Genomic DNA, 27,779 nt, shown 5'->3' on the forward strand with positions numbered 1-27,779 from the left:
TTGTTTTTTAAAGTTTTATTTGAAATAATATACAAGAATATAGTGTGCAAAATTTAGGGGCAACATCATGAAGACGTGTAATGAACTCAAATCAATTTTACAGCTGTGATTCCTAACCAGAAACACCTCTTGTTAAGTAACATGAAAAGCCATGATTGTAGCTCAGAGCAAAAGCAGCTGTATCGCCAATGGATTTGCTCTAATTTTAAACAGTTGGAGGAAAAAAGTAAAGTGCAAGTGTTGCACTGCCCATAAGTGCAAAATCTGCCCCCACCATGGAGATATCTGTTGACAAAAAATAAGATACTTAAGATATATGGTTGAGGAGATAGAACAGAGTTTAAAAATATTATGGTGACAATGTGTTAATAGCACCTTGTGGTGTATATACCAGTGCTATTAACTAACTTTGCCTTGGCCTGGGCTAGTTTTTCCACTGGAAATGAGGGCTGACAGTCCTGCCACCTAGTACAAAATGTCACACAAGCCAGACAACATGCCTATAGCATGCACTGCACCAGGTGGTTTTCCATATTTTGTTAGACCATCACCTGCCACATGTCCTGGTCGCCTCTTGGCACTGGCCAGACTGGGAGCTTCTGTGTTTGGCACTGGTGTTAGGGCCACATGTTTGCTGTTGAAGGAAATCCCAACTCCCGGCTTCAGTTTAATTACATAGTTTGTGCAATACATATTAATAAGCAATAAGGGTCCAATGTATAAACAGCAGTTACATATTTTAAAATTCCCCCTTTTGTACATTTTAAAATAAAACATTTATACACTTTTCTTTCTACTGTACTTTTAGCACCACAGGATATCAATTTTCAAGCCTATATTACCTGATAGACATATATGAAGTTTGGAAGAAAATAAGGCAATTTGGTTTACAATGTTGATAGTTTTAGCTTACTTAATGCTCTATTGTTGAAAGCAAATCCTCACTCTTGTTTCAGGACTCAATGCTATCAGTATTTTTATGGTCACACAAATTCATGAAAAATGGTGAGGCCTTGATCTTCTTAAAGTCTTTTTTTTTTCCCCATCAAGTGTCAACAGTTTTGCAAATATAGATTAAGAACAATAAAACATCTTGGTTTTAATGTTGTTGAGAGCCCTGTGGGGGAAAAAGTGAATTAAGTGAACATTTATAGAATGAAAAACCTGTGTTGTAAACAATTATAGAACAAAATCTCCCCCTCACCCCCGCCAAAAAAATTGACTTTTAAGATTAAGATTATAATTTATTAATAAATTGAAGTCAAGCCCTCAAGAAGATCTATGGAAAGACAGCACTGATACTTATTTAATAGCCAGGCATGCTTTTGTGACAAGAAATGAAATATATATATATATATATCCTTATTATAAAATAATAACAATAGCTAATATTTATGTGTGCGTACATATTGAGCAACAAGCTAGGTACTTTACGATTATTATCTTATTTGATTGTCACAACAACCCTGAGAGGTAAAGTACTATTTTTATCATACCCATTTTACAGATGATGAAACTGAGGAAAATGGTTTAAGTGACTTGCCCAGGATCACACAGATACTAAGTGTCTGGGCTAAATATGAATTCAGGTCTTCCTAATAGCAGGCCCAGCACTCTATCCACTGCACTATTTAGCAGCTATATTTCCAAAATCTATCCTGTAAGCTAAGTGGCACGCATAGTTTGACTCCTGCCTTAGACAGTCATCAGCTATATGACTCACTTAAGAATATCACCTAGCTCCAAGAGTTGCTGGAAAAAAAATCAAACAAGACAACATGTAAAATACCAGATCTTAATAGTTTTATCATTACCATCATGATTATGAAAAATAGTCAATATAAAACAAAAATTTCCCATGAGACCACAGAGAGCATTTTTGTAATCATCAGATCTTGCTTATAAATATAAGAAAATATTATTGGCTGTCTTAATAATAATCAGTACCTCCTTAAACAGTTCCCCCAAATGTTACAAAATAATCAGCTACTTTCTTGAGATACTTAATATACATATGCACATAAAAATACTGCATTATACTGTTAGCAAAAAACTGCTTATTATCCAATGAAAAATATTTAAATCCTCATTTCACAAGTGACATATCACAGAACTTCAAACCAAATTTTATTTCTTAAAACGAGTTTATAATTTTTACTGTTGATTTTTAATTTAATTGTTTGAATTTAACTGTTTATTATTTCTGTTCTAAGATTCAATAATGAATCTTAACTACACTACAATGTAGTTTTACCTTTTCTTCTGTGCCACTCTATTCAGAGGTCTTATTAACTCTAAAAATTGTATGTATGCTAAGAAGACACAATATTTAGTTAACATTGTAAGGCATCTTTTCCAGACCTTTCCCAATCAGGAACAAGGTCTTAAAATTCCAATTTATTATGACTTTTACCAACATCCACCTTCCAGCCAAATCTTTGTATCCTAGCATATGAGCAATGAGGTATACTAGCCTGGAATTTTCAGGGCCACTTCAAACTCACTGAAGATTAAATTAATTAAGAATTCTTAACATGAAGAGGGGGCACTAATGAATATAATAGCTAGGAGAAAAATAATTTCAATTCAATAGGAGGAAAAGGCATTATCAATGATAAAAATATTAAGCTAAGAAGATGTAAAAAGACCAGGTATCCTTCCATAAAATTTAACAGGAAGGGGAGAAGATTATCAATAATAGGACTTTAGAGCAATTACTCTGTGAAACATACTGAATTGGTTCTTTTCCGTTTCCAACAGTCAGGATTTAAACGTTTTTGTTCTTCAGCCAAAGCCTTGGCTTCTAGGGTATACATTCTCCTTTCTTCATTTTTCATTTTCTTCCATCTGTCACCAAGTATCACACTTATGGCTCTGAAAAACAAATATTTTCACATTACAGGAAAAGTAAAAAATGTAGACATGGAATAGAAAAAAAAAATCGTTCAACATTATTTAGTCAAATGTATTGAAGGAAAAAAGATTAAAACAATAATAGTCTTCCTCTATTAAAATCTTAAGATATAAAGACCAGCCCTAGTCAAGGAGGAATTTAAAACTATTAAGTATAGAGTCAATATTGAAATTTATTAAAAAGAAATCAACTAGTGGAGTCTGTTTGATTCCTATATAATGATATTGTTCAAAAGAAATGGTTTGTTTGTTTTGTTAAATCATTTAACCAGATAATGTCAAACTCAAATAGAAATGGGAGCCTCTAAAAACCATACAAAAGGATCCCCACAGGCCACAGATTGACTTTACATTAACATAACCAGATAGGAACTAATCTTGTTCAGGCTATATGTCTAATGCCTTTGATCTAACTTATCCTATCATAAATAAGTTTATCAAAATTGCTCCATATAATCAGGATTATGATGGCTATAAATATAAGGATGGCTATGGACAAGCCCTACAAATTAGAAAAAAAACTAGGTGGAAACATTAAAAACGTCAACCTAATTTTCTATCAGTAAGATTGGGTTGATCTACTAACTGCATTATATTGTTGGCCTTCTTTTATCAGTACTCTAAGTGAGTGACTTGCTATTTTTTTATTTGCCTTAATCATCTAACTGCTTTGCTCCAAAAATCAGCGTTTTGCAAATTTAAAGTAATTTTCAGTTATCACATAAAAAAATAATCACCTACATTCAATATTTACTGAACAAGAAATTTTAAAAATAAGGAGACCCCCCAAATCAGAGTTATACAACGATGTATATATCTGTCTCTCTCCACATATATCTATTGCGCTCGCTCTCTTGTGTGTAAGCACTTTCATAAAATAAATCACTTTCTAAAATTACCTGATAAATTAAGGTTAGCATGTAATTTATAAATGAACAATTTTGCAACAGAAAAAAAGTTTCATTCATATGGATATCTTATTTGTCGTATGACGAGACTATGAAATTAATATATATGGCACAGTAAGGCATAAATTAGAGCTCCACAAATTCATGTAACTAATTTAATACTGGGTGATGTAAGATGCACATCTATAAAGATTAAATTGACTCTTTTCTTTGAATATTCATGATTTTCCTTCTCTCTAGAGTTCATTTAAAATGAAATATTAATATCAACTATTTTTGCATCAAGTTTTAGCATACAATTTCAAGTTGATTTTTCATTTTAAAAGTTAATTACATTATACTACTTAAAAGTATCACTTCTTCTCTCCTCCATGCCTTATATTTTTCCAAAAGTCTGACCAAGGAAATGGACTTTCCATATTCTTAACATTATTTGTCTCATGGGGAAAAAGTAAAATTATCAAGACAATGAGAATACTCATCAAGGAATTATTATTATCCAGGATAAAAAAATAAATTCAAATAACTTTCTAGTCTACTTATATCAGAAACATTAATAAAAAGTTGGTTTTACAGAAAAAAATTATCATACATCACTCAAATGTAATTTCAGTTAACATAAAGGAAATTTAAATAGCTAATGATTTATAATAAAGCATCTCTTATGAGATAGCTAAGAATCAATAGATTAGGAGTTAGAAGACATGAATTTTAGGTTCAGATACTTGAATGACCCTGAACAACTTATTGAACACTCAGCTTTCAAATTTTTAGATGGGGATATTACCTCCCTGCCTTTCTCAACTACAAGAGTACTTTAAAAAGATTAAAGTATTATTATTATATAGCAATGTTCTCAGAGCCTTCATAGAAATATTTGTAAAGCCAAGTACAGATCAACATCTCACACTGTATATTAAGATAAGGTCAAAATGGGAATATGATTTAGACATAAAAGGTGTTATCGTAAGCAAATTCTTGAATATTTTACTTGCCAAATCTATGGATAAGGGGAACATGTATGACCAAACAAGAGAGAACATTTACAAGATGTAAAATAGATAATTTTACTAAATTAAAAAGATTTTGCACAAACAAAAGCAACATAGCCAAAATTATACTGATTACATTTCTCTTTATTAAATGTTTCAGAATAATCTAACTTAGATATCTGAAATAGATAGATAACTAAATTCAGAAATATATACTTTGGAATCTCAATCATCTTAGTTAATGCATAAAACCAAAAGATATAGATTAAGATATTCTAAAAACAAAGTGCATAAAGAAAAGAATGTAGTATACATCCTTCAGGGCAAAACTAGTTCCTTTTTCTTTCCAGTTCCCTTCTAGTTGCACAAATCTAAGATTCATTTAGGTAAAATTAAGTTCTTTTATAATAGAAAATGAGGAGTAAAGATAATAAGTCACTTATACCTTGGTGTGAACTAAGATAATGAAATTGTCTATTTTCCCATATAAGAGGGGACTTGAGTCTTGTTTTGAATGTGAAGAAATCTGTGGAATTTGGGGGAGATTATGTGTCTAACTGTGGTTTAGACAGCAGCAAAGATGGAAGGCAAATTTGTCTTTGGAACTTTTGAATTTGGCCAATATCTGCCTATTAACCAATCAATTTCCTTTGCCTAGTTTCACAAGGCAGCAAAATAAGTGAGTCATTACAATGTGAGACATGATCACAAAGCAAGGATTTAATAACTGGGTAAAGATAACTTTGTGAAAAGCTCTAGTGCAATTATACCTGGGATTTAAAAAAAAAAAACAAAACAAACACTAATCTATTTAAAAGCATTTTAAAATAAATATAAAGGCAAATTCAAGTATGGCAAGATTAGGGCTATCCATTGATATAGAAATAAAAACAAGAAGTGTATGCAGGTTATTAAAAAAAAAGAAAATACGAGAAAGCTAGAAGGCACAGTGTATAAAAGCACCAGCCCTGAAGTCAGGAGGACCTGAGTTCAAATGTGATCTCAGACACTTAACACTTCCTAGCTGTGTGACTCTGGGCAAGTCATTAACTCCAATTGCCTCAGCCAAAAAAAAAAAAAAAAAAAAAACCCACCACCAACAAAACGTGTGTGTGTGTGTGTGTGTGTGTGTGTGTGTGTGTGTGTGTGTGTATGTATGTATGTATGGGAAAAAATGAAGAAAATAGAATGCCACATGATTATCACTAAAAATTTAAGTTTGAAAAAATTCAATATGTTCTTCATATAGAAATAATAATATATCTGTCTATTGACTTCATGTAGGCATTCTTTGTTATATCTACTTATATGGAAATTTTTTTGAAAAAAATAACAAATATTCTTGTGGGGTGACTCAAGGTAAGAATGGTGTATATATAAAACATAATATTTAGATTCAGACTAATCCTGGTTCTACTACTTAATCATAAGATCATGGGCAAATCATTCAGCATATCAATTCCAAACAACTCATTCTATATAGCTTTCTTGGCTCTATCTTCCTAGATCTAAAGAAACTAAGAAAAAGACCCTCACTAAGGATTTTTTCATCTATCTTAAAGTGGCTTATTTGAGAATTTTAAATACTTTTCAAAATATACCTAGCAATTTGGCTTACATTAGCTAGCCAGGTACTTGTCTGTTCTCCTTTCCTACCCAACAGCCTTGATAAGACTGCATGAGAAAAAAGGCAATATTTTTCTTTTTATGCCTTTTTTTTTTCTGACATTAAGAGGGAAAACCTTCTCATATTTCTCCTAAAATATGAATCTTGCTATATTTTTAGAAGCAAGAAGTCAAACATATTAGTCACTGAACTCAAACATTTTTGATAATGAAAATGTAACGTTTTTAAAAAAGTGTACCACTTAGGTCTAATTATCTAATTATACCAAAAGTTTATTAGACTCTGTTATATCAATTGTCAGTATTCATTACAAGACACATGTCAAAGAGCTATCTAAAAATAAAGAGCTCTCTTTAATCACCTATGAAATACATCTAGAAAGTTATAGTTTTTAAATAATCTTAACAATACACTGAAACAAACTGTTATGTAACACTATTTAGACCATATCCAACCAAGAATTCAGTAAAATGTTTTTTAAAAAAAATCAGCCACATTCTAAAGTCTGTCTAAAAACTTGTTTTCCAGTATTTTCATTATGTTTATGATTTTTTTTATCCTTTTATAATTTACTGCAATGCACAGATATTCACTGGGGGGAGGTGGTGGAGAGAATGATTTCATTTCCCTACAAAACAACCTGCCGTCAGAAGCCTTGTATATCTGGGTCCCCACAGATTTGTGTAATATATGACTGCCAGGAGTTTTCAAGCTCTAGAAACACTGTTAAACACACACTTGTGAAGAACCTGTTAATAATTTAGTTCAGTTGCATCCAGAGAACCATAGCTACTGTGAATTGTAGCACTCTGGAGGACTTGATGATGCAGCTATACAGCATTTTATCACCAAGTCATTATTCATGTAGCTGATGTCTCATAAAAGCACTGTGTACTTTTAAAACTAGGAATTCCTCACTAAATATACAACACTTGGAAATTTATTTTTTTCCTACTTTTCTCTACTGGTTATAAACTATCCCCCTTTTCAAATACCATATGATTCAGCCAAAATGGTCTATTTGTTCTCCCCAATGTCTGCAATTCCCTCCTTGGAAATCTACATTTCTTGGAACCTTTTAAGTTTCCAAAGCTCATTTCACATGTCAACTCATATAAAAAAAATTACTTTGTGTGTGAATTTGTATTTAAAGATCTTTCAATAGACTGTAATCTACTTGAGGGTAGGGATAATTTCATTTTTGTTTTTGTCTCCCCAGTGTAGGCCCTTAACAAATGTTTGCTGAATTGAAAGGTACAGATAACCATCTAAGTAATGATGAAATTCAGTGAAAAACATTAATAGTCATAATCAGAACACGTTTACTGCTTACCTGTTATCTTTCCCTGGATACATCTGAGTATATTCAACTCTGTACTTTTTGGCGAAAAGCATAAAGGCATTCATTGGTCTTTTGCACTTGTTAGGAGAAGTGGCACTCACAGTACTTGTAGTCCCTGAGCTGTGGCTTTTGACAGCTTTACTATACAAAGAATTGGAAGAAAGCTGTGATGATCCAGTAGAGACACAGTTTTTGCTGCATTCTGATCTTTCAAAGTCCTGACTACTAGGTCCTCCACAAGATAAAGATGCACGACGTTGACGAGCCATGCTACTTAATACATAAACAGCAGAAGAATCCATAGGTGTGAAGTCATAACTAGAATCATAAAAATAAGTATATTAATTAAAATGGCTATTAAGTACAGAATATTTCACTTAGTTTTTAATACTGACTGTTCTCAAATTAACTTGTTTTTACTTGTTTGAATACATGTTGTATTTTCCCAATAAGAGAAAGACTTTTTCTTAACATTCCCAGCACTTTATTGTGCTTAATACATTAAAGATATATATTCAACAAATAAGTAACAATTCACTCATTTTTGTCAACATTTTAATAACTGAAAACTTTTTTCTACATTATGTTTAATATTTATACTTTTCTATTTTATTAGTGACATTACCATATCTTTCTGTCCTTACAACTATATACAATTACTTAAAATAGTTCAATTACCTGCCAGAGTCTGACTACAACCAAACTACATTTTGAGAAAGCTTTTGATCAGTCAAGATGTCAATATATCCATTTTTTAAATTACTCTGTACGTCACTCAAAGGAAAACTCCTTAGGCTCTTACCTAGAATTTATTACTTTAATTCTAATAGATTAGGAGCAAAGCACTTGAGGCATAGGAAAAGGACAGTATTCTCCTAAGCAATAGTATCATATTTAAATAGAAATAAAAGGCCACTAATTCATAAGGATTTCTGCAGGCTGCATATTGACTTAGTTTTAAAATGTAAAGTTACCTTATACTCTATTTTGGTTTGATATTTCCCAAATAAATTTTCACTTGGCCACATGGATGGCCACGTGTTTGACACCTGGTCTAAGAGCAAAGATTCTTAACCTGGATTCCACAGGACACTTTAAGATTTCAGGGGAGTTTACAAACTTTCATAAGAAAAAAAAAGCATATCATTATTTTCAGTAGCCTCAACCTCAATTTAAAAACACTATTCTGAGAAAGGATCTCCAGGTTTCATTCACCAAGACAACCAAAGGGGTCCATGACACAAAAAAGTTAAAATACCTTGAGCCCCTGATCTATAAACAGGTATAAATAAAACTCTTGCAAGCTAACATAACAAATTATGAAAATATAGTCATCTGAGGTAAAAAGTATGACTCCAAAGAACCATCTGTAAGTCTAAATAGTTATTTAACAAAAAAGTAATAAACATTTATAAGATGACCTACACATCATCAAAAGTTTGTCATGTTAAGTATAACTCTTATTAAAAAAAGGCAGAGCAGTATGTGATAGATACATTTTAGAAAGATTTTAATGGAAAATGATTCCAAAGAACTAATGTACAAATTATGAAAAATACAGTCATCTGGTGTAAAAAGTCGCACTCCAAAGAACCATCTAAAGGTCTAAAAAATTATTTTACTAAAAGCAATAAATATTTATAAGATGACTTACATCATCAAAAAGTTTGTCATGTTAAATATAACTCTGTTAATAAAGGCAGAGCAGTATGTGATAGATACATTTTTAGAAAGATTTTGATGGAAAATGATTCCAATGTTTAAGCTTCCTTTACTAAGAAAGGGTAAGTTTCAAATAGAGGCAGCTGGATGGCTCAATAGATGAGTGCTGACCTGGAGTTCAGAAGATCTGAGTTCAGATGAGGCCTCAGACACTTACTAGTTGTGTGTGATCCTGACAAAATTACTTAAGTTCTGTTTGCTTTAATCCACTGGAGAAAGAAATGGCAAACCACACCAAGAAATCTCCCCCCAAAAAGTCAATCAGATACATTCAATGAACATTCAATGATGTGTATTCCCCATTATTGTCAGATAAAGCACATATTGCTATAACAATGTTAGAAGAAATTATAATCATACAAAGAGTCACCATTAATATAAACAATAGACTAAAGATGACTTCATCTTTTAACTACCAACATTAATGAGCCTTGTATCAATTCTTCTTGACTTCCTACTTCATATATATATATTTTGACATGAAACTTGTCACTTCAGTTGTATACTGAACCCAATTCTTGCTTCTCTACCCTTTTAAAATAAACTAGCAATGAATCAAGAGAAAGAAATGTATCAAAATAATGACGAATAATTGTACATTTATAGGACTCCAATAAGTTTTGTTATAAATAAAATCAAGAAAAGACTAACTATATGTTATTGTCATCCAAGGGTGCCAAAAACACAGCTAAAGTGAGAAGATAAATATTTAAAACAAAACAGTAATTTTTATTAGAGCATCAAGCATCCAAATTACATTCAAACATTATGATTTAACACTGTAATATTAAAAAATTTTAGAAAAATGTGCTCTTCCTATAATGCCACTGTTAAGGTAACTAGCTGATATTACAACTAGAATATTAGACACAAATGGCTTTTGATGATTCTCCATGCATATGATTTTTTAATGTATAATATATTTAGATACATTTTCTAATACAGGAAATCACAAAGTTCAAATACTATGGGATGTTTATAGTTAACAAATATCTGAACAATAATCAGTGGTTAGTTTGTACATCAATGTAACTTGTGGTTTTATAAAAATTTAGATCTTCTCTAGAATCGTAAACAAGAGAAAGAGAAAAGTATTTTTAGGATACCTTAATAAAGCCTTTAGAAAACAACTCCAAATTATAATCAAAGTGTAGTGGAAGAAACACTGAATGTAGACGGGCTTGGAGTTTTAACTTACTATCTCTGTATGACCCTGACCTTGAATTTAGAAACAAAGAGTCTGATTCAAGGCCTATTTTTGCCACTTGTTTTATCTTGGGCAAACCAATACTCTTTCAACTTTAACAATATGAAAAATAATTTTATTTTGAAGTCTAGAGTAAAAAAGACCATTAATTGCTAAAATTTGGTAAGCCTGCCCTCTAGTGGCACTCCACTACAAAGCAGTAATTCAAGATTAAATCCCTCTAATTTCACCCCCTCCCCCATTGAAATAATTAATCATTTAATTAAATGACAATTTTACAGTTATATATATTTCTATATAATTTTTAAATCATGAAATTTCTATGATACTTTGAAATATATGAAACATCAAGTTTCTTTCTATTTACTACTTCTAGAAAATTCAAGAAAACAAAAACTCCATTTTCATAAGCATTAACTGAAATGCCAATTTTACCAAGAGAAAAAAGCTGTCTGAAATTTGTCTGATATTCAGAAGGTGGCAAACTATGAATGTCTTTTTAGTCAAGGTCAATTAAATCATGCTTAAAATACCTAACCAATAAAGTTTCCTGATAATCACACGTGTCTTCCCCTGAGGCGAGAGATGGCTAGAACTTTTTCAGTGCTTTTCCTTATTTCATTTGCTTGGAAACGATTTAGATTTCTCCTTAGTCTTTGTCATTTTATTTTATTTTTCTGCTCTATGGATGTTTTTTGTTTTGTTTTCCTAAACGAATTTCATTCCAAAGTTCAGAACTCACTCCAAAGTGGCATGTAGATGGTACAAATTACACCTGCAGTCAGGAAAACCCAAGTTCAAATCTAACTTAGGACACTTAATTGAACATGTGACTTTTACTGTTTGTCCCAGTTTTGTCATCTGTAAAATGTGGCTAATAGCATATAACTCCCATGGGTCTTGTTGAGAATAAAATGAGAAAATATTTGTACAGTGATTTATAAACTTTAAATTGCTATGTAAATTTCATTATTAAAATATTATTTGAGAATTTAAATATCATACAGACTTTCCCCAGTTATTACACTAAGTTGTTAAAATGAACTGTTAATTTCCTCTTTTAAAGAAGTCCCTAAAGAATGGAACTAGTCTGTTCCATAAGAATTCTTTTGCTTTAAGAATTATTTAAGCTAAAAAACTTAAGTGTAAGTCCTAAGCTTCAATGTAGGTATTTCACACTCATAGAAGAAGGCCAATTGGTCTGATTTCTGATCTTATCAATTTGGATATTCTTTCAACCATGCAAATCACAACCCATCTTTTGCTTATCCATAAATTCTCTATGTGGAGCCTTTCTTATTTTCTTTTGAAGTATTGAAGATAACAGTAGTGCAGTCTGGCTATTCACCTGCCATTCCTCTTTCTGTGACCAACCACAGTAAGACAAGAATTGAAATCATGACTTGGTAGATAGAATTCTACTATGTTTTCCCAAGCAATTTAAAAAAGCCCCTGAATATTAGATGTATCATTTCTAAGGATTAGGTTTTTTAATAATTGGAGACTTTTAGTTTAAATTTGGCAGAACACCACATTTGACTTCTCTTCAAAGCTGATCTGTAATTCAATTCAACTCAACAGACATTTATTAACTCTTATTTGCAAAAAGCATTAAGCTAGGTGCTAAGAATACAGGAAAAATACCTCAGGCACTCCCTTTAAAGAACTTTTAGTCTAATGGAGGGGATATAACATATAAATATATTTGAGATAATGAAACACAACTTATTTTTCTTCCCCAAAAATCAACCTTCTAAACTTCCATATTTGTGTCAAGTACACTCCCTTACCCCTCCATCCCTCAAGTTTATTTTCTCAATCTCTCCTCATCAATTCTATTACCACAGCTCTCACTTCTTTCCACTCATATATAGCAACTACTGCAGCTCCTCCCTATACCAATTCGAATCTGGACTATTGCAAGGACCTCTTAATTAAACTTCCCCTTCTTCAATCCATTCTCTGTAATACAGCCAATCCTAAAGAAAGGTCTGACTATGGAACTTTTCTGTTTGATATTGTAAACCCTTCATATTCATCTTATTCCATACTGTTCCTTCACAGTCATATGGGGGTCATACAGACTAACCTCCCCAAAGAGGCCTTGACTGTGGCTCCAGACCAGAAAAGCACCCTCTTCTCACTTCAGAATCTTTAGTTTCTTTCAAAGTTCTGCTCTAATTACCATCTCTACTGTGAAGCCTTTTCGATTACTAGAGCTTCTCCTCCCAAATTACCTTCTATTTTTTTTGTACATTATCTCCTTAATAGAACATGTTACTTGAGGACAAGAGCTTTCATTTTTGTCTTTTTTTATCCTTGGTGCCTAGCATGATGCCTAGCACATAAAGAAGTCTGATACATGCTTGTTGAATGATTGATGCTATTCAAATTTTAAAGGTCTCATACAGGTTCAATCCCTTTCCTAGAATACTACAATTCTCCAGATTGCATATTATTTTATTTACCCTGACTACTTAATTTATTTCTATTATGCTTTTATGATTTTTCCTAAGCAATTTTTCTTTGATATTTTTCCAAGTCATAAAGGTTTATATGTCCCTGTAAATATTCATCTTAATATTACAGTAATTACAAAATATGTTATTTAAAAAAAAAATGAGTCCAAGATTACCTTTTAAATGTATCAAAAACACCTGAATCATCAAAATTAATGGCATCGGGGTGTCCAGGAGGTAGACATACATCGCCAATATGAACTTCACAGCATGGAATGCCATGCTGAACCACAGTCAGGCTTGGATAAAATGATGACCAACCTATAGTTATATATAATAGTAACATAAGCACACTGATGCTGTACCTAATTTCTTGTCCCCCTTCCCCCAATGCATCCTTTTTGTTGTTGGACATTAGCATTTAGTATTATCTCCACAAAATTAACAAATCTACCACAAAATAGTTAATTTATATTTATAAAGACGATATCAGGATTTTAGCATAGTAAATACTTTCTCAAACACTTAAGAATAAATTGTGTTTTTTATACTAGTGTTAAAATGCATTTACCAAATTCTACTTCTCTAAAAAAAAAATAATACTTATTGATTCAAATATGGTACACTTGGCAATTCTATCAACCAGATTATCTATGATGCCACTATTTACTAGAATATGCCAGATAATACCTACATTCACTGCTGGTCAAATCTTTTTGAAGGGCAATCTGGTATTACACTATGAATCACAAAAATAATCACATTCTTTGATCCAGTAATTACTGGAAATGTACTTTTAAGATTTTTTTTTTTTTCATAAAAAGAGCTGTTCTTGACTTAGCACAATTTCTAATAGCAAAGAATTAGAAACAAATATTCAATAGTTCATGAATAACTGAATGGTATGTTAATATAATGGAATACTATAATGACATTAAAAATTTTGAGTATTTAAAATTTTTGCAAAGGTTTATATAACTCAAAATGAAGAAAGCACAAGCAAAGAACATCATTCTATGACTATGTATAAATAAATAAATAAATACTTGAATACATACAAACACAATTAAAATAAATAAATAAATATGGGGCCTGTTATTTCATCAGTGATTAAAGTCCACAACTAGTTTATGATTTAGCAAGTATGTACTAGGGAGTTTCCTGAGACATGAACAAATGAAGTGACTTATCTGTCCAAAGTCACAAAGGTAGTGAAATATAAGAGGTGGGATTGGGTCTTCCTGCCTCCAAGCCTAGCACTCTAGCTACCAATCTACACCACCTCTATACAATTTAACTATGACATTATATAATTACAACTGAGAAGCAGCATGGCGTAATGGAGAGACAGCCAAAAAATCAGGAAGCCCTTCAAGTCCCACTTCTAACACACAGGACTATGTTACCCTGCACCACTTCCTCAGTCTTTCAATATCTCGTGCAACTCTCCAATACTCTTGGGCTGCAGGCATGTTTTCTAATTGTTCTATAAGAATTTCCACATTGAAAGTTCCCTAAAGCAATGAAATCACAGGTCTGATTCCATCCTCACTTCATTGCCTCAAAAGTTTATAACCATATAAAAGAAAAATGTATAGATATTTTATCTATAGGCATTAATAATCAAATAAATGACAAGAAGTTATAGGTGAATAACTAACAAGCTGATATACATGTATATATTTTGTATATCTATGTATAAAATATACATATACACACTTAGTTTTTAATGTCCTATATAAATGTAAATAATTGCAATAGGAAAAGTAAACATTAAAGTTATTTACATTCAAATAAGATCTAGATTTGCTGTTATTTTAAAGCAATTATTACTGAAATCAGCTTTTCCTTTTAAACCTAAAAAATCACAAAAGCCATGGGCTACTGAGAAAAGTTTAAGATGTTTACTTTTTAAAAAGTCAGAATATCTACCATACCTTTATTTTTAACATAGAAAGGGTGGTCCAGTTTACACTCAACGGTAAGTAAACCATCTTCTACTGTACCAGGATCAAAAGTCAACTTCAATACAGACTCGCCAAATGAAACGCTTTCTTCATGAGATAACAACTTTAGACCATCAGAACCATAACCCTGAGAAAGTATGTACCATATGAATGAAATATACTGACTTGCTAGTCACTTGTATTATATGACATATTATATTATACTATGTTATACACACACACACACACAAAATTTATAGCCTTCTGGCTATAAAATTTTTATGGCTTTAAAAAAAATGCAATTAATTCTCAAGTTAACAAACATGGGAATTGCCCATTTTGTGAATTATTTAAAGTAAAATTTAATGCTAACATGCCATTCCCCTCCCCCAATATGAAATCAATTTACTCTTCACAATACATAAAACTGAATTTAGCATTAAACAAAAGTATGAATTTTAAAGAAAAAAATTATCATCCCCCTATCCACTGTTTCTCACTATAACCTAAATGTGCAAAATTATAAATTCACTACCAAGAATAGTAACAAATCCTCATCTAAAATGTTTAATGTATTAAAATAAAAATTAGAATATATCTTTGCATATTACTTCTGTATCTTATTCTAAGGAAATGAATATATTGTAAAGAATTAAAAGCCCTACCTTTTGAGTAGCCACAGGGAGATCATCACTCTCACAGCTCTCAGACCTAGCAAAATCTTCAACATCCTGCCATTCTTTATTACGTCCCTTATGAAAACACAGACGTGTGCCTGGAATTTAAATTGAAAAGGGAAATCTAAATATTAAAACAGTGTCTCACAAGGATAGGATCTGCAAAACAACATACCACATATACCCTTACCTTTCAAAAAACAATGCCACACGGTGGAAGGCCAAGAATTGCACCATCCTAGATCATCATCATCTGAGAGGGAGGACATGCAGAAAATTCCAGACTCTGATTCACTACTTGCCTAAAAAAAAAAAAAAAAAAGTTTTTTTAATATGTGTGTGTGTGTGTATATATACATATTTATTTATACCAACTACTAAATTCTGCAATCAAAATATAGATGTTAACTGTATCTTTCTCATCTGACCACTTTTTGTAACAGATAAGATACATAGTATTCTAAAGTTCATTTCTTACACAATATATTTTTCCACCATCACAAAATGTACTTTGTAGATCCCAGTAAAATAAGACTACTGCAACATTTCATGAGATTATGATATAAATTTACAAACAATTGGCAGGAAGAAAAAATGTTACTTCAAAAGGTAAAGAAAGCACTGATTCTTTTGCAAACATTTTTAACCCGAATGAACAAACTCACCCTTTCATGTCTTACTGATGTTTCATCCTTCCAATGATGATTAGAGAAAGTAGGCTCGCCTTTGGAAGAAGACACTGGTGGAGGACGTGCATAGGAATGTAAACTTTTGCTAGTTGCTATGATGTGTACAGGAGATGATCTAAAAGGAAACATTTATAACTTTCAAGTCTCTTCTTCAAATTGTCCTTTTCTTATGACAAAAGTTATTTTACATTCAAAATTTATGTTATTGCACAAAATTTTCATTTGGAAAACACAACTGAAAATAACCAAGATATCTGTATATTATATGCTTTATGTTATATTTCCAACAAATTATTAACAAAGCTTCTCCCCACATTCACTTTTAAAAATCTAATGTCTTGTTTATGTTTTCTTCAATTTCATATTTTAACCCCCAAATGTTATTTTGCAACATACTTTATTTTATACGTATTTGTACCTTCTTTTTCCAAGTGCTGGCGTTCCCTATCTGCATCCCACCTTACCCTGATGCACACAGAACTCTAAATATATACAATAAAGATGGGAATGCGGTCAACATGAAGAAAATTAACTTCAATGAAGCAGTTTATTTAATCCACTAAAATATTTACTGAATATCTATTATGAGTTACTATTTGATTAAATCTCTTATTTACCAAAGCTGAAAGCACCTGATCCTTTGGCTCAAGTATTCTGGAATATATATCATATAAGCCCATACAAGTTTTAAGGTATTTCTCAATGTCAAAAACACAATTATTCTTTTTCTTATGGGACACATTTAAAAACAAAAAAGTTAAAATCATTTCCCACAAAAAGTCTCAGAAACCTCTTTAACTAAAATAATACTTTTTTTTCAAGTCATGAAACGGTTTAGACAGGGATTTAAGAGATTAAAAAGATAATTTTATATGAGAAAAAGATTAGGAATATAGAGAAAGGATTAAGTTTTAAGAAACAGGACTACAAAATGATAGTCTTGCAATTAATTTGTACAGATTAAGCAATATAAAATTGGGGCAAAGACTAGAAGGAAAGTTAACTCTTGAATGACAAAAACAGAAAGGAAACAAAATTACAAATTTTGTCCAATGCCAATAAAAATTCTTAAAATTTAGTCATATCATAAGTCCAAAGGAAAAAAAAGTCGAAACTTTCCATTTCTGTAAAATTCAGTTTTTTGTTTTTTTTAATTGTTTCCCCCAATAACAGATATGGAGCTAAGAACTTATTTCTGATAAGATAAATATATAAAGGATATATGATCCCATCAATATAGTATTTCCTCCTCCTACTACTTTTTTTTTTGGTTTGATTTGCATGTATCATTGTAAATAATCCAAATATATTCCAATGAGTCCTGACATATTGTTTAATTACCTTTTGAATTTGAAATTAGATTCTAAATGTTGGATTTTGTTCTGTTTCTTTAATATTTATAGAGAAAGAATCAGAGAATGGATTCTAACAAAACAATAACTTAATCCAGTCATTCTCAACCCAAATTTGGAAGAAAAATTATGTTCTTAAGTTTTTCTGGTATAAAATTAGTGTGATGAATAGTGTTAATTTACTTGTCTCCTTTGGTACTACCTAGTTAAAACTTCAGCTATCTAAATATAACTAAAAGATTTCTAAACACTATACAATAAGTTGCTTAAGAAAGAATTGACATTTAATGTGTTGAGCATGATTTACCTTCTTATTCCCTAGGAAAAAAAGCACAGGAAATCCTGTAGATAATAAATTCACATCTTTGGGGGGGAGGGGGTATTTCTTTAAAGCTCATTTTTATTTATTTCCTTCTGAAAAATTCACCTTACAATTAACTATTTAGTCCTCATATAAAGATGAAAAATAAAGCACAAAACAAAAATTTAAGGAAAAAAATCTAGGATCATGATACCTGGTGGGATTCTATAATACTGCTGATATTTGCATGTCATTTCCATTTCCATAAGAAACTATTTGCACTAGTGCAGTATATATACTTGTTTTTATTGTTGTTCAATCCTTTCAGTCATTTGATTGTCCTCGATCCCATTTGGGATTTTCATGGCAAAGATACCAGAATGGTTTGCTATTTCCTTCTCCAACTCATTTTAACAGATAAGGAAAATGAAGCAAACAGGGTTAAGTGACATACCCTGAGTCACAAAGCTAGAGGCCAGATTTAAACTCATGTCTTCTCATTTCCTGGCCCAGTATTTTAAGCCCTGCACCACCTAGCTGCCCCATATATTAGTTTACAATAACTAAAATAAAAATAAATATCATTACTTTGACATGACAAAAACTAATAATCTTTATTTTCTAACAAGAAATGTTCAACAAGTAAAAAATCTGAGTTTTTTTTTTTTTTTTAAATGCCTTTTGATGGGAAAACATTTTTTTCCTGGAGTGTTTTAATTTTCCTTTGGTTTAATACAGATGAATGAAATAACAAATACAGGCTTAAATTAAATGTAAATGATTCTGATAAAATGGTAGATAAAAGAAGTTCTCTAAGTATATAGTCAATAAGATATCTATGGTTTCTTAGATGAATAAAGTTTTAGTCTTTTACAATATAATCTGTCAATTCAGAATATAACACGTATGTATGTTATAGTATTCTGCGATATGCAACAAACACATTATTATGTATTCTTTCAGTTGACAAAGTCCATTATTATGAAGTAAATTATATTTTCTCATTGAGAAATGCAGTGTTATTTTAAGCCTTTTTCACTCACATCAAAAGATTCTGGTCATTTATTGTCTATGTAATGTGTCAAGAGGTACTCTTGATTCAACAAATTTTAAAGCTAAATTATTAAAATTGGACTATTTTTCTTTATTCTGAAGCATCAGATTCCATGAGTAGATAAATCACTTTCTTTGAATGATCATCATGAAACAAAGTATATTTTAAGGAAGATTCAGAATACCAATTTTGATCTAAAAAGCAACCAAGTATAAACTAAGACAGACCTTCAAATAAATATTAAATGAAAGAAACAATGTTATTATTAATGTTAACAAGCCAATATATAGTTTTGCCACATTTCTTTAAGCTGAAAAAAATGTTATTTCCATTAAAAATAGGGAAAGGACTACTAAGATGTTAATAAAATTGGGCTAGCTAATTTAAGTTAAAAAAAAAAACAACAGCTCAGAAAAAAAAAAATTAACATAGTTTGACATTATCTCAAGTGATGTTCATTCATCCAAAAAGAATAGAAAAAGTCATGAGCCAAAGATTGCATTCTCAAATCAAATAGATATATAGATATATATCTCATTTTTGTAGTTGTTTCAAATCTGATGTACCAAAGCCCTAATCCAAATAAACCATAAGATCAAATGTACATTAATCTAGTAAACAGGTCAATTAAATCAGATAAAATAATTCAAACATTAATAAGCACAAACATTTTACAATCCACAATGGCTTGCACAATGGTACATATTTTAAATACATAAAAAAACGAAAGCAACACTCCTACCTGTTATAAAATGAGCACTGCATAAGAGGACTTTGTGGACTTGTGGCTATGTTTGCCAGTTCTGTCAGCCAATCCACCTCATTTTCACAATATGCATTTTCTGACATGTCTGAGGTATTCTGGTTCCACGGTGGCCTTGTATATTCTTGATGTGAAATGTCTGCACTAAGTTGGTATATGGAAGATTGGGTAGAATCATTCTGAACAGCTTGAAGTTCAGGAAGGTCATCTGCACACAGGTAAATTCAAAGACATACATAAGAAATTACTCAAATTTCTCGTCTATGACACAATATTATCATAACTGAAGGAAGTCTTTCCATATAAATATCCATATTAAACAATTGGGAACATTAAAGATTATAATTTCAAAATTAAAGGTGCATTTATTTTCTTTGTATTATGTTTTGAGCAACAACTACTTTAAGATTTAAAATTCATGAATTACTTTGATGGATGCATAAAGACCAAATTAATGCAGCAATGAATTTTAATTCCCTAAACTATCATACTGACAATCATTTAAAGAGCCTTAACAAGTGATTTTTACAATTCACATGGGAGTAACAGGTATGAAAAGCAATACAGAAAATAAGCAACACTATAAACTCCTTGGTTACACTTACACATTCATGTTGTTGGGAAAGCAATGCAGGGTACGACCTCACATCTCTGAGTCTTAGTTCTCTCATTGCAAAATGAGATGATCTAAGTAACTTTTTAAGGTATGTTCCTAGTTCTAAATTTATAATCTCATGATCTTGACCCAAATTTCTTGAAACCTTTTCTAAAACTAAAAACTATCCCATATGAAATCCTCATTCAGGACATCTATTCCTAAAATCCCAACTAAAGGATACTATTTCTTCAAACTCCTGATTCTGTCTTCCCAAATCTGTCCCATACAACCACCACCCCAGTGTCTTCACCCAGTTACAATAGACAATACATTCAGTCACTATTTCCTAATTTTCTATTAAATCTATTAAATTAAGCTAAATTCTATCCCTTATGTTCAGGCTATACCACAAATGAAAGTGAAATCACTGAGGGGATCTATTCCTTTGATATTCTGTTTTTAATTCTAAACCCTAAGTCTACACAGCAGCTACTGGGTTGGTAATCTACCCAAAATGAAGATTCACTCTGCCCTCTTGCCCTCTACCTACAACTGGAAATGGCCAAGCATTGACTTGCTCCATTTGTTAGGAAAAGATAAACCCTTTACATTTATTAAATGCTTTCAATATGTAAGATACTATGCCAGGTGCTAGGGAAAGAAAGATACTTCAGGAAAGATAAATACACTAATAATTGGAAAACAAAGTGTGAAATAAATGCTTAATAGAAACATCACATAATATTCTGAATTCCATAAGGTTGGGGCTTATCTGATCCTCAAATTGCTCTACATGTAGCAGAAACTTAGTAAAAATTTTAGATACTAAGTGAGGAAAAATACATTCATAAGGGAGAAATAGGCAATCTTCAAATGTAAAGTAGGAAATCTTCAAATGTAAAGTAGGACCTGATTTTAACCAAGAGAGTTAAGAGTCCATCCTAAACATGGGGAATGAGGAATTGTAAGAACAAAAGCTGAAGGATGGGAGAGAGCAGGATGAGATATGATAGCGAGTATTCCAGTTTTGCAAGAAAAAAAAAAAGAGTATGTCAAATAGTGTAATATGAGGTAAGGCAAGACAGGTATGGCGGAGCCATATCGCAAAAGTCCTTGAAAGATAGTTAGGAGTTTATACCATATTTGAAAGGCAATGAAAAGCTACTCATTGCTACTTTTTAAAAAGTAGGAGTCAAAAATGTTTAATAAACAGGTCGATGTGGTTCCAATAAAATTTCAATATATTTTTTAAAATGACCGACAGTCAAGACCCAATTTGGTTTTAAATCACACTTTAAAAGCACAAAATAAAATTATCTTGAAAATTTCTAATGGACAAAATCATATATATGATCAGATTACTTTACAGGATTAAGAATTGGAGCTGGCTATGTAAAAATTAATGCTAAATCTTATGGAAAGGCCTGGATAATTTCTGAAAAGTAGTAAATTGTTTACCAAGCTCCATGTGTTCATCACAGGAAGCATATCCAGGTGAAGATGGCAAATTCTCATTACACTGCAGCAACTCCAAGGAGTCATTCATTCCTGAAGCTCTCTTGTCCATTACCAGCAGGAGTTTCTGTACTGCATTAGACATTTGATTTGTCTTCACTTCCCACACCATGTTATGGTGTTCAGACTTAAAAGAAAAATAAGTAATGTAAATGAAAATGGCAAGATATGTGATCTTGGGAATTTTAACTACAAACAGATCAAAAGCATCATAATCTTGCATCCCCTCATGTAAGTTTATTAAATCTACATATAGTGCTCCTCATAGATTCAGGCCGATTCCCTAACACATCTTGATGGGTAATTATAAAGTTAACATGCAATTACATTTACATGCCAAATTCTGAAGTTATCATGCTGAATTTATATAAGTCCTTCCTTCTAAAAAATGCAAAGGACATCACTTATATACATATTTTATTTAATCTAATAACATTCCTGTGAAACCCTGGGGCCAATCTCTGATTATTTATCTCAAAAAGCCTTTTATTATGTTTGAATCAAATCCAATTGAACAAACATTCATTAAACACTTTACTAAATCCAAGAACTATGCCAGGCACAAAAATAAAATGAAAATAGTCCCTGGCCCCAAAGAGCTTACATTCTACTAGTGGGGGAGGAAGGGAATAAAACATGCAAAACAGGTACACATGACAATTTAAGGGAGAAAGAACTAAACTACAGAAGGATATGAAATAAGACATTTGACAATATGAGATATTACTTGATCATATAAGTAAAGCTTATCACCCAAACTTTATAAAAGGGAGTATAAAGCAAGTGGGAACCAAATCGGAAGAACTGGAAAGAAAGCTGGATATAGTTAGGATAAGAAGTTTAAATCCTGATTCTTAACATTTCTATTAGTTGAGTGCTCACAAGTTAGTCATTTAACTACACTGAGCATCAGCATCCTCATTTGTAAAATAAGAACCCCATGACTTGCAACTGCAACTTTGTAAATCTTAAAGCAACATAAATATGCAAGCTATAAGCATGTGAATATTAGACTGAAGAATTCTTTTTTTTTGGTCTCAGATCCACAATATTTTTTATCCTTATCTGTTTCCTACAATTTTCACTGAAGATTCTTAAATAATATTAAAAATAACAAGGCTTTTAAAGATTTGGAGAAAATAATATAAATTTTTGACATTACTTCTTAAAAAAAAAAGCATTTATTTTTATTATAATAAAACTACACTAGTCTTTTGGACACAATGATGCCCTAGCTAAGTGGTACAATGGACAGAGCACCAGACAAGAAGTAGCAAAGACTAGCTCAAAAACCTCAGATACTTACTGATTGAACAATCCTAAAGCAAATTACTGTTTGCCTCAATTTCTTCATCTATTAAATGGGGATAACAAAAGCACCTACTGCCCAAAGTAGGTGAAGATCAGATGAAATAATATATTGTGAAGTACTTCGCACATTATCTGGCATATAGTAGATATGTCATAAAATATATTAATACTGATAATTATACTTGTGATTTTGAAGAGACATAACCACTCAGAAAAATAACCAGAAGCAAAATTCAACTTTCTTTCAAGACTCCATTTATGACTATCTATGTGATTTTGAGTTTATCATTTCATGTAGTTAATCCTTTTTTCTCATCTATAAAATGAAAATGGTAGACAAGATGACTTCTTAAATTACCTTCCAGCTCTTAATCTATGATCAATGAAGGAGAGGGAATAAGCATTCAATAAGCATTACTATGTGCCAGATGCCATGAGATAATATTTGTCAAGCAATTATTATCATGTATTCCAAACAATAATTCTGTGAATTAGGTGCTACTATTAACTTCATTTTAGTAGAAGAAACTGAGGCAGACAGATTAAGTGAGTTGCCTAGAGTCATTAAATTATTAAGTATATAGGGCTACATCTGAATTCGTCTTTCTAATTGCAGACCCAGCACTCCCTATAAATTGCTACTTAGTTGTCTCAAAATGTATATCTGCTATGAAATCTATAATGCCTCCTCAATATATTTTCAACCATTTCCTCAAGTTACCATGAAAATCTCACATTAATGAATTTCTGCAATTTACAAATAGATCTCTTCTGTTTTAAGGACAGTTTACCAAACTTAATAGAAGAGGGTGCCCAAAACCCTTTTTAAAAACCTCTAAATGTTGTTCAATGTTACCTTTAGTACTTCTCTAACATAAGATTAAGGGCAACAAGATTTCCTCTGCACTCCCAAGATCAGGGTATACCTGCCCTTGTGATCTAATAGTTATCAACTTGGCAACATCAATCAAAAGAAATCCTTTAACTACAACATACATACCAATCTAATCCAAAAATGCACCTAATAAGTGCAAGATACTGTTCTAGGTTAGGTACTGGGGATACAAAGATACAATCTTTCTTGCTACTTAATAAGTATTGCTATACTTTTTATTTCATTAGGCACAGAAAGCAGGAGGAGTCAGTATAAGATACAGGATAGAAAATTTCTCTTCAGTAGCTTTGTTAAATTAATTTTGGTCAATTTTATTCACTGTAGTCAACAATACTTGTTTGCAAACTGCTTCAGCAGGAACCGTCCTCAACAGGAAAGGAAGACCACACATAAAAGTAGTACTATACTTCATTAAAGAACCATTCTAATTACTGACTGCATTTCCCTAATATTCTTCACATTATATAACTTAACACCTGTAGAAAAACTGAAAGAACAGTGATTTGGAGTCAGAAGAACTTAGTTTGAATCCTAACTCTGACACACATCTATTACATAATCTTGCCTATGTGTTTTCTCATCTATAAAATGTTCATATTTGTATTGTCATAAAAATTTGTTGAGGATCAGATGATGTATTTAACTATATAAATCTTTTAAGTGAAGCACAAATTGACTACTCAAAATTGCCTATAATATCCACAAAAGTATAATAGAAAAGACACTAGATAAGTGATAAATTTTAATTCTAGATTAAGTGAGCAGATGTATGACTGATTTATTCCTTGTTCTCATATTCTTCATCTGTAAAATGAGGCTAAGACCAATTCTAAAAGGATAGCTGTGAGAATCAAATGAGAAAACCCTGTAAAATGACAGACACTGGAGCAACTAGGTGATAAGAGTAGAGAAGAGTAGGTGGAATTAGGAGGACTTAAGAGTTCAAATCTAACTTCAGCTATGTTAACCTAGAACAAGTCAGGTAACCTGGTTTACCTCAGTTTATGTATAAAATGAGCTAGAGAACAAAATGGCAAATCACTTCAATATTTTTGCTAAGAAAACTCCAAATAGGGTCACAAAGAGTTGGACACAAATGAACACCCAACAAAAACAATCTAACCCTTAATTCTTTAACCTTTTAATTGGCTTAGGAAATATTATTGTGGGTACACAAAATTAGGTGAAATGATTGTTCAAAGGATACAAATCAGAGTTTTTCAAATTCAAAAACCTTTTAGAAAATTATCAAATAATCACAATCTTAACTTTAATTCAACTAATTTACTCAAATAATAACAAATAACCTTTATATATGGCTATGTGCCAACACTTTACAAATATCCTCACCAATATGTGGGATAGGTAAGTACTATTATTATCCCCATTTTAATGACAAGGAAACTGAGACAGGTTAAGTGACTTGCCCAGGATCACACATGTGAGTAAATGTCTGAGGTCAAATTTGAATTCAGGTCTTTCTGCCTCCAGGACCAGTGTTCTATCCATTGTGCCACCTACCAGCTCCTAAATTACATCTACCTTAAATGAAGATATTTAAGATTGCGGTTTACAAAAGAAAAGTATGTTCAACATAGATTTTTCTTCTTTCTTGTTAGTGCTGGTCTAGATGTTTGAGAAAACCAATCTAATCAACTGGATAACTGGGGCATTCCTGTTTTTTATATCCAAGAAACCTAACATTGGTTGGTTCGTTTTAAAAGGGAGAGGAGGGGAGAAAAAAGCAGCAAGAGGAAAGGATAATTCCACATCAAAGGAAAGGGCCTGTCAGCAATTGCCTTAAAGACATGGCGTATCTTATTCATTTTTGTACGCCTTCAGTGCCCACAGTAGGTACCCAATATTTTAATTAGTGTCCTTTACTTTGAATCACAATAACAAACGAGTTTGACTTAAACGAACTTTAATTTCACACCCAACTTAAGAATTCATTAATAATCCTCATTCATTCCCTATCACCTATACCTTCCAACTTTCCCCCATCCTCCCAGTCCAATGGCACTCTGGCTAAAATGTTTCATGACCCTTGCCCTACACAATGACTGTTTATAGAGAACGCTGGCCGGGAAGCAACCGGTAAAGAACTCTCAAACGTGTACACAGGCAACTAAGGTGCTCACACCTGGGCCGTGCAATTCAGAAGATACCAAAGCACAGCCGGTGCTAACAATTACGCCTGGACGCCGTTTTTTCCCCCTTTAAAAGTGTTGTGGGCAGCTGCACAAGCTGGAAGAAGGAAACTTGAGTGGCCTGCCAAGCCGCCTAGGTTCGGCCCTGCAGCCGCAGCACCGCCCTCCCAGTAAAAGCCAAGTCCATCCCCTTCCTGCCCCCACTCTCCTTCATTACTCATCTCCCCCCTCCCCCACCTCCCGTCATGTGACCGCCGCCTGGACGCGGTGGTTGTTTATTCCCCCTTCGACAGTGCCCCATTGCGCAGGCGCCCCAGAGCCCATTCATTCGAACTGCGTAACAATGAGCCCCAGGGCCCAGGGGCTTCGAGAGGTTTGCGGCTTAGGCCACCTCAGCCAACTCCCCTGCCGAGGTTCGGACAGAGACGTTAGAAAGACCTTTCCCGCCACCCTCAACCCTCCTCCACCTAGTTAAAGCCGTCCTTTCGGCCTCCCCCCTCCACAGGAAGAGTTGGCCATCAAACTTTGTTAAAGACCCTAGAGCTCCGTGCCTGTCCCCACGTCCTGTCTACACGCACTGGGGCAGCCCCCCGCCCCTGCCGGGAAAGCGCCTAGATCGTTCCCCCTCCTGCCCCGAAGGTCCCTCGCGCACCGCAGCCAGAGCCGCCGCGACAAGACGCCAGTGGGCTCACACAAGTCGGCTCACGGCCGTTACGAAAGGGATTCGGGGGCTGAAAGAAGGTGGAAGCAACGGTTAACGGCCACTGCCCGCGGTTGCCGGCCAGAGTGGAGAGAAGTACCCGACTGGTTCTCAGCCCTCCCGCCATCCGCCCTCCCCCCCTTTTCCTAAAGCTAGACACAAACAAGCCCAATCATGAAGTAAGGGAAACGCAAGACAGAAACCACGAGAGTCGCGCCGACCTTTCCTACGGCCCCGCGTACCCTCCGCCATAGCCGGACAGAGCCTGTCTGGGTGCCTTGGGCCCCAGTCGCGGCTTTCATTCCTCAACCGAAACTTTGCCACTTACCAAACCCGTCGCCATTACCAAGTCTTTCAAGCTTCTCCTTCCCCCTCCCCTCAACCCCCTGGGGGCCGAGCCTCCACCTAGCTCTCTCGTCTTTTCATTGGCCTGTGGAGTCGCCATTCGACCATCTACCAGCTCCCATTGGGTACTATGGATGTCTGTCATGGAGGGCGGGCACATCTTGACTCTCTTCTTCTAATGATTGGTAAGTGCGGTGCGTCAATCATAGAAACAAGCTATTCGGATTGGATCTCTGCCGAGACTCCGGAGGTGTACGCCAAACTTTATCGCCGACATGAATTGTGGGAATGTAGTCTCTGACAACCACTTTGG

General features: G+C 32.9%; 1 protein-coding gene across 1 annotated transcript; it reads right to left on the minus strand.

The window, feature by feature from the left end:
* On the minus strand, positions 1–27,745 carry HBP1 (HMG-box transcription factor 1). Its single transcript, XM_051962640.1, has 11 exons — positions 27,450–27,745; positions 22,009–22,192; positions 19,932–20,160; positions 16,459–16,597; positions 15,984–16,095; positions 15,782–15,891; positions 15,108–15,264; positions 13,347–13,491; positions 7,774–8,100; positions 2,733–2,874; positions 1–1,117 (listed from the first exon to the last, which is right to left on the minus strand). The coding sequence occupies exons 1-11, from the start codon at positions 27,624–27,626 to the stop codon at positions 1,100–1,102; spliced, it is 1,740 nt and encodes a 579-aa protein (XP_051818600.1). The 5' UTR covers positions 27,627–27,745; the 3' UTR covers positions 1–1,099.
* Positions 27,746–27,779: the final 34 nt, after the last annotated feature.

This window comes from Antechinus flavipes, chromosome 5, assembly GCF_016432865.1.
Source record: "Antechinus flavipes isolate AdamAnt ecotype Samford, QLD, Australia chromosome 5, AdamAnt_v2, whole genome shotgun sequence".
Lineage (NCBI taxonomy): Eukaryota > Metazoa > Chordata > Mammalia > Dasyuromorphia > Dasyuridae > Antechinus > Antechinus flavipes.

What these genes read in the sequence shown, in the direction of transcription:
- HBP1 (XM_051962640.1), bottom strand. Translation starts at nt 27,626, where the DNA reads ATGTGCCCGCCCTCCATGACAGACATCCATAGTACCCAATGGGAGCTG. An exon ending in TGGTAATGGCGACGGGTTTG is followed by an intron (nt 22,193 to 27,449) that starts GTAAGTGGCAAA and finishes TTTTCTTTTAAG; the next exon opens with TCTGAACACCATAACATGGT. An exon ending in TGATGAACACATGGAGCTTG is followed by an intron (nt 20,161 to 22,008) that starts GTAAACAATTTA and finishes ACCTGTGTGCAG; the next exon opens with ATGACCTTCCTGAACTTCAA.